The 8,663-nt window shown below is 37.8% G+C and overlaps 1 protein-coding gene across 2 annotated transcripts; it reads left to right on the top strand.

Annotated features, from left to right (window-relative positions):
* Positions 1 to 5,290, top strand: FABP7 (fatty acid binding protein 7). Of its 2 annotated transcripts, XM_012450055.2 has the most exons (4): positions 49 to 230; positions 657 to 829; positions 1,461 to 1,562; positions 4,372 to 5,290. In XM_012450055.2, exons 1-4 carry the CDS (start codon positions 158 to 160, stop codon positions 4,420 to 4,422), a joined length of 399 nt encoding a protein of 132 aa, XP_012305478.1. In that variant the 5' UTR covers positions 49 to 157; the 3' UTR covers positions 4,423 to 5,290. The 2 variants fall into 2 exon arrangements, with proteins under 2 accessions (XP_012305477.1, XP_012305478.1); XM_012450054.3 differs by lacking the exon at positions 4,372 to 5,290 and having other exon boundaries at positions 1 to 230; positions 1,461 to 1,856.
* Positions 5,291 to 8,663: the final 3,373 nt, after the last annotated feature.

Below are 8,663 nucleotides of genomic sequence, written 5' to 3'. Positions count from 1 at the left end.
GGTGTGTTTGCAATTCAAATCATTGGATTTTTGCCCACCCTCTTTCCAAATAAGAAGGCAGGAGCTGCTCGCCGATGTGGAAAGGGTCTTCTGAACTGCAGTGGCAATTAGAGCAGAAGATCCTCGCTCTCGTCTCTAAAGAGGGGAAAGGGCAAGGATGGTGGAGGCTTTCTGTGCTACCTGGAAACTGACCGACAGTCAGAACTTTGATGAGTACATGAAGGCTCTAGGTAGGTAACAGTGTGACCAGCTGTTTTCTTCTTAACGTGCTGCTTCAGATACTTGCAGATTCCATTTTTCACTGATCAGGTCAGCAAGAGACAAAGACAGATCGCATCGTCCTGATCAGATGCTAGGCTACGCATTTTCCACTGAATGAATTTTTAATGCAGCTCTTGCTTGCCTTCTTACCCAGCCCCACCACCCTCAAAAACAGAACATCTGCTATTCCATGGAGAATGTGAAGCTTCTCTGTTTTGGTTTTTCTTCTGCACCCCCTTATTATCGCAGTACTGTTTTACATGATTAATGGGCTAATCGTGCTGTAGTGAAACTTACACTTTAGAACCAGGATTCCAAAATCAGAAAGCAGAGTCTTGCTTTGTGAGTTATTTTGGAAGTTGCTACAGACTGTACTGTTCCCTTTGCTATTTTAGGTGTGGGCTTTGCCACTAGGCAGGTGGGAAATGTGACCAAACCAACAGTAATTATCAGTCAGGAAGGAGACAAAGTGGTCATCAGGACTCTCAGCACATTCAAGAACACGGAGATTAGTTTCCACCTGGGAGAAGAGTTTGATGAAACCACTGCAGATGATAGAAACTGTAAGGTGAGAAACTGCTTCTTCCCCAGAGTGGGGATGGGGAGCGGGGAATAAAGATAAAGATTTCCAATGCATGTTTTTTTTTTTTTTAAAGATGTTGGAAAGTGTAGAATATTTTCAGTATTTCAAGGAGAAATACACGAAAGTTAATTTAATGTGCATATTTTATGTTTTGAACAGTGGGTACTTGCTATAGCATAAATCTCAATTGTATTTGTCTCTTACTATATGCTGCTCACATTTTATATCAAATTTGTCTTTCAGAAAGTATTTAATCATGTTTGTTTGAAAGAGAGATTGCATTTTGTTTCATTCCTCAGGTTGCCTCAGATTGACTAAACGGACAGTTTGCCTCATTCTAAGGCTTTCTTTAGAAGGACGACTAGTTGCAAAGCACTAGTTTAGGATTTTTGTTTTTAATATATTAAATTTTCGTATTTAGAGGTATACATTTTAATTAAATTATTAATTATTCAAATTTACATAATAGAAAATCTAGGAGTAGAGCTAACAATAGGATAATTAATTCATCATGATTTATTCAATTATACACCTCTTTCAAAAATCACATCGTCTTCCTTATCAGAAATGTGAATTGTATTTATTGCTATGTTCTGCATTTTGTTGTTGGTCTCAGTCTGTTGTTAGCCTGGATGGAGATAAACTTGTTCATGTACAGAAATGGGATGGCAAAGAAACAAATTTTGTAAGAGAAATTAAGGATGGCAAAATGGTTATGGTAAGTAATGACAATTCTCCATTCTTCCTTGTTTTTACTCCTCTCTCTGCCCCTCTCACTTCCTTCCTTCTTCCTTCCTCCCCCTTCCCTTCCATTCTTCCTCCTTCTTTCCTTCTTTAATAATACATCACTAGCAAGGTTCTTTAACTACATGTAAAACAGGAGAAACAAAAAGATCCTAGTTGTTTTCTTCAGCTCAACTTCTTTGATTGCAGGAAAAGAGAAAAATTCTTCTGTAGTTAAAAAAATAAAAGTTGCCGGCCGGGTGTGGTGGCTTACGCCTGTAATCCGAGCACTTTGGAGGCCAAGGCGGGCGGATCACCTGAGGTCGGGAGTTCAAGACCAGCCTGACCAACATGGTGAAACCCCATCTTTAAAAAATAAAAATAAATAAATAAATAAATAAATAATAAAAGTTGCCATTGATTTGCCTAAAAAGCTTTTTTTTTTTCTTTTTTTTTTTTTTTTTAATAGAGATAGGGTTTCACCATGTTGGCCAGTCTGGTCTTGAACTCCTGACTTCAGGTGATCTGCCCATCTTGACCTCCCGAAGTGCTGGGATTACAGGCGTGAGCCACTGCGCTCAGCCGTCAAAAGATTTTTTGTAGGATAACTATGAATGTTTATCAAATAAAATTTAAATATAAAGCCCATAATCATGAAATATATAAAGATAATTGCTATTATGAGAATCTCAGACAGATGACTTTATAGCTCCTGTAATGAGATGTTTAAATAGTTTATATTTCAGTTTATAAAGTTACACAAGTTTAGTGCAGATAATTTAGAATATAACAGAAAAGTATAACAAAAAATTAAACTCTCCTCTAATTTATCATCAGAGATTTTTTTTTTTTTGAGATGAAGTCTTTCTCTGTCACCCAGACTGGAGTGTGGGGGTGCAATCTCAGCTCACTGCAACCTCCGCTTCCTGGGCTCAAACGATTCTACAACCTCAGCGTCCTGCATAGCTGGGACTACAGGTGCCAGCCGCCAACACCGGGCTAATTTTTTTATATTTTTGTAGAGATGGGGTTTCATCATGTCGCCCAGGCTGGTCCGCAACTCTTGAGCTCAAAGTGATGCTCCTGCCTTCTGCCTCAGCCTCCCAAAGTGCTGGGATTACAGGCGTGAGCCACAGCTCCCAGCCCACAAAGAGAACCATTTTGATGTTACTTCTTTCCAGTTTTTTCTCTCAGATGCACAATATGCCTTTTAAACATGTATATTCAATGCTAGGTAGCCATGAAAAATATTTTTTTCAATCACCCTCTTCTTACTTACTAGGAATGACCTGTAAAAGAGGATGTATTAGTGTCCTAAGGCTGCCACAACAAAGTACCACAAACTTGGCGGCTTAAAACAACAGAAATGTATTTTCTCAGTTCTGAAGGCTAGACACCTGAAGTCAGGGTAACCTTAGTGCGGCTTTCCTACAGCGGGATCCCTCCCTTGCTTCTTCCTAGTTCCCGAGTGGCTCCTGGCAATCCTTGAGGTTCTTGGGCTTACAGTTGTATCACTCTGATCCATTTCTGACTCCATCTTTACAAGACTTTTTCCTTGTTTTTGTCCTAAATTAATCATATATAAAATAATTAACAAATAATTTATCTAATGATGGAGTAGTATCATAAACTAGGAGAAATATATTATGCCTTGACCAAGCCTTCCTCAGACACATTTTGTGTGATCTGCAATGGCTTGTTGATGATACTGACGTAGGTGGGTAGGCTCATTCAGTTTTGGAGGGGAGTGTGAGAATTTACATATTCCTTCTAAGATGACAGCAGAGAAAATTTTGTTGTTTAAGAATAGGTACTCTTGTTTCCTTCTCCCCTTGACTGCTGCAATCAGCGCTGTTCTAGATCGAGATATTCATGTTTCTGTGGAGGTGGAGGTGGGGAGCGGAGGGACAGTTTCCCTTTCGTGTTAAAGGATATTTGCTCACATTTTTCTGCAATAATCAACAAAAGAAAGGACTCATTTCTAAAAGATTCACTGTGAAGTTCTCCTTCATGCTTTTACCTCCATTTTTTTTTCCTGAACACAGAAAAGTAGATAGCTCAACCATGGCATGTATGACTATGGTCAGGCAAGACTGACTTCAAAACTGAAGAACAATAGACTACAAGGATATACTATACTCCTGAACATAACATCCACATATGAAAACGATGAGCATTGAAATCCCTAAGTTCTGTAACGTGGTTTTATAGCGACTCTTCAAGTTAGATTTGACATTAGAGTAATTAATAGAGCTGATGTTCCACATCCTATCCACCTACTTATCTGGGTTCACAAAGACTAAACCATGACAACCAAAGCAAGGAGAACATTTGTACCTTTACATTTTCCTCTTGAATTTGGAACAAGTCATTCCAAATACCATCAGCTCAAACGACTGGATTCTCTAATGACTGTTCAAAATTTATCTAGGTTATGAATTGAAAACTGTTATGTAAACCTATTATAGAACTCATTCACTTTTAAAGCAGATAGCTGAGAAAACAAAGTAGACACTCCATTTCTCACACCTAATCTCAATTACCTTGATAATTTAAGGCTAAAGAAATTCTTTTGACCTGAATCTCAATTGCTAATTTCAGTTTTTGCTTCATTCTCATTTCAGAGACATAAACTATACATCAATATAGGGTCTCTTTTCAAGATATGAAATGAATATGCAACGTTTAATGTTTGTAAATGTCATTCTTTTGCATAATACTTAGATTGTATATATGACAATCTTTAAAATTTGATGACTGATGTTCCTGTGTAAAAAGATTTGATTATCTTTTGAACCTTGCAGACTCTTACTTTTGGTGATGTGGTTGCTGTTCGCCACTATGAGAAGGCATAAAAAAGTTCCTGGTCTGGGCTTAGAAGAGCTCTTCAGTTTTGCTGTTTACTCAAGTCTCAGTGCTATCCTATTACAGCACAGCTGATCATTAATTAGAAGGTTATCCTTGGTGTGGGGGTGGAAAATGCTGATTTAAAAGTTTGTTACTCCAAGCAACTAGCCCACTTTTAATCTGAAAATTAATCATGTTTTATAATTTGAATTAAAATTTTGTACCCCCTTTTTTTAATAAACAAGTGAATACATTTTATAATTTCTTTTGGAATGCAAATCAAATTTGATTAAAATCTTACACGTGAAATTTTGTTGTTATTTCTAATATTAATCTGACTAAGAATTCTGTATTAAACAATTTTAAATAAAATAGTCACTGTTACAGCATAAAGTAAGGCTGGAAAAGTTAGCACTTTGTTTAAAATACTAATTTTAAAAATAAGCAATAGTCTTAGAAAATATGGAAATGCCACAGTTTTGGTTGAGTCTTCGATGAAGTATCTGTGATGATTAAATTCATTTGGCCAGGACCCAGAGAAGCCTTGTATAATGGGTTGGGCTATGGAAGTGGTGTCTTTAGAAGAAACAGATATTTGAAGAAACAAAATGATGTATATCAAAATGTCTTATTAAAAGGGAAATATAATCAAAATATCATATAATCAACATTTCTTATTGAAAGGCAAATAGAGAAAGGGAGTGAATTTTATCCTGTATTATAAAGATGTTTCTCCAGACAACTAAACTGAGTTGGATAAAGTCAATGAGAACGCAAATGGAGTGGTGTGCATAAAGACGCTCAAAGTTTTGGGGGGAGAAGAAAGGGAATGTGATTGAGTTGATCAAACCAAATTAAATATCTGTTTGTATCTGGCTGGGGTCTGAATTTGTGAAGTACAAACAAACAAATATTACTACATATTTTATCATTTACAAAATACTTTTTATTCATTTTCTCAACTGTACAATGTGAAGCAAGAAGGCAGGTATTATTTATTTTTACTTTACCAATAAGGAAATTTAAGGTTAGATTTGCCTGTCCAAGTTCTCATAACTAGTAAGTAATACTGAGAGCTGCAAATCTTGCAATCTTTCTCTTTATTTCCTCTCCAAAATTAATATTTAAGCTAACTTTTCTTCTGAAACAAAAACACAGTATTTTATTCTCCCTGATCATTCCTTTTCTTTGTTAGCCTCTTGGGAGGCTGGGTAGGTAAATATATATCAGCACATATATGTAATACTGTATTCATTTTTAATCAAACCAGTGTTTTCAGTAAGTTTCTATAAATTAATTCAAAGTTCAATTAACTGACCGGGCACAGTAGCTCACGCCTGTAATCCCAGCACCAGCCTTTTGGGATGCCAAGGTGAGTGGATCACGAGAGGTCAAGAGTTAGAGACCAGCCTGGCCAAGATGGTGAAACCTCCTCTCTACTAAAAATACAAAAATTAGCCAGGCGTAGTGGTGCATGTCTGAAATCCCAGTTACTCGGGAGGCTAAGCTATGAGACTCGCTTGAGCCCAGGAGGTGGAGGTTGCAGTGAGCCCAGATCCTGTTGTGTCATTGCACTACAGCCTGGGTGACAGAGACTCTCTCAAAAGAAAAAAAAAAAGTTCAATTAACTTACAGTTTTAAGTACCAGAAAACTTCCTTTCTTCCCCCCTAAGCGATGGGGTCTTGTTTTGCCCAATCTAGTCTCAAACTCCTGAGCTCAAGCAATCCTCCTACTTCAGCCTCCTGAATAGCTGGGACTAGTGGCACACACCACTGCACTCAGTTTACCTGTCTTTAAAAGCATGAAGCCGAACATGAACAGTGCGTTGGCTCCAACTGTTCTGACAGCCACCATCTCTGCTTCTGGTGGAGGGCTGCTTAACTCGAGATTTCAGCTTATGCTCTACCAGAAGCCCAGATTCTGGCCTCTGTTATTAAAGATACAAAGCCAAAGATGGGGATTTATCTTTAGCTCATTTTTATGAACCCCAATAACATCCTGTTGGCATCAGTTTCCATAACAACTGTCTCACAGAGTGAAGAATGAAAAGGTTTTGGGGCAGCCTAAATGGAAACAAAGATGCAATGGTCTGAAAGATCAAGGGTTGCAGTGGTAGAACAAAGGCATTTTATGGGAAGATAATTACCATGTTTGCTTCCTAAAGTTCTCTGTGTAGTTGCAAATCATTTTTCTTCAAACCAAATTCTACTTCATATGGTAATCTGTGCGAAACTTTTCTGGTTTGCCATCTTTGTTTTGTTTCTTAACATAGTTAAACATAATTAAAGAAAAGGAAAAATGACCAAGACCAAATGCAATTTGACCAACAGGCCTTGGAAGGACATTTCTGAAATGATATAAAGGTTGCAATGATACAAACTAAACTAAGACTGTTTTGTGAAGCTTCTGCCATTATCTTAGATGTGATTTCCCTCACTTAGATATATACATTCACCGTGACATACATGTACACCTGGAACATGGAAACCTACAAATATATACCCATGTTTGAGGTGTACCTGTGGAGATGTTGTGGCACTGTAGTTTTTTGCTTCTTAGAGAGTGAGAATTAAGAAAAACAAAAGAGCCGGGCATGGTGGCTCACGCCCATAATCCAAGCACTTTGGAGGCCAAGGCGGTCAGATCACCTGAGGTTGGGAGTTCAAGACCAGCCTGACCAACATGGTGAAACTCCGTCTTTAAAAAAAAAATTAAAAAAGAAAAAAAAGAAAAACAAAAGAAAGTGGAGTAGAAAGGAGGATGGTGTTTCTACCCACTAAGTTTAAAATACTGTATTGTCTTTTTAGGATTGCAATACTTCTTAAGTGTCAAAATAAGTATGCCTTATTTTATGCTTACTGAAAAACTATTTCACAGTCAGTTACTTCCAGTAAAGTATACTGAAATTGGAAAAAAAAAGAGTGAAATAGCTATTTTTTTCAATTTATCCTTTTCCTGGCTTTCAAATGTTTGGACTAAAACTCCTAAGTTGTTTTGTTATCCTTACAGTTGTTTTCTCTCACCAGCTCACCATTTTTTTCCGGCTCCATTTTCTCCCATACTCTAGAGGTTGTGAACTGAGAAACTCCAAGGACCATCTTGTCCAACACTGGAATGCACTTTGGTTCTTGCAAGCTTTTGAATCATCCAAAAGCTGAAGCAGGACTTGGGCTGCCCTGGCAGGACTTGAAGCTATAAACCAAAAGTACCTGAGACAGGTCTCAATCAATTTAGAAAGTTTATTTTGCCAAGGTTAAGAATGGGCCAGTGACACAGCCTTAGGACGTCCTGACATGTGCCCAAGGTGGTCAGGGTAGGGCTTGTTTTTATACATTTTAGGGAAACATAATGCAGCAATCAGTACATGTAAGATTTTACATTGGTTCGATCTGGAAGGGCAGGACAACTTGAAGCTTGGCAGGGGGTGGGCGTTTCCAGATCATTGGTAGATTTAAACATGTCCTGATTGGCAATTGGTTGAAAAAGTTACTATCATAGAAAGGATGTCTAGGTTATGATAAGGGGTTTGTGAGACCTAGGTTTTATCATGCAGATAAAACCTCCAGGCAGCAGGCTTTAGAGAGAATAGACCTTAAATGTTTCTTATCAGACTTAAGGTCTGTGTTGATGTTAATTAGGAATGTCCAGCCCCTCCCCCAATCCCTCTTTTCGTGGCCTGAGCCAGTCTTTCAGGTTAAATTTTAAGGTGCCCTGGCTGAGGATGGAGTCCATTCAGATGGTCACCCATTCAGATGGTTGTGGGGGGCCTTCAAATTTTATTTTTGGTTTACAAAACAGAAAATGGAAGCACCTTGCTTCCAACTTGAAAGCCTTTTTCATGAGACACACCCATTAAATTACATGGGATACAAAACAAAGCTATGATGGGAAAGAAATACACTCTACAACATCTTTTATGTGGTTAGTAATTATGGGAAGCATTTTATTCTGCAAAGGAATTCCACACCCTATAAATGTAAAGTATTAGTTTGTCATCTCCAGGCAATCAGCATTCTTATAAACAGTGAGAGAAGAAATACAGAATACAGGATCCAGCACAGTTTCGGGATTCTGGCTTCTTTGCCAGACTTATCTTTGCTTACTTCTTTGTACAGACTTAGTTCTATGCCAAAAGTATCTTCAAAAAATTCCTTGGAAGGGTAAAATCAACCACCTCTACGTATGATTTCCATGCATCTCTGGAATGCATAAAGCACAATTCTAAGACATGTTCTAATTCAGTTCAAA

Source organism: Aotus nancymaae, unplaced genomic scaffold (genome assembly GCF_030222135.1).
Source record: "Aotus nancymaae isolate 86718 unplaced genomic scaffold, 86718_ANA_hifiasm-v0.15.2.pri h1tg000040l, whole genome shotgun sequence".
Taxonomy (NCBI): domain Eukaryota; kingdom Metazoa; phylum Chordata; class Mammalia; order Primates; family Aotidae; genus Aotus; species Aotus nancymaae.
The sequence above is the reverse complement of the archived record's forward strand: the minus strand, read 5'-3'. Positions and strand labels throughout refer to the sequence as shown.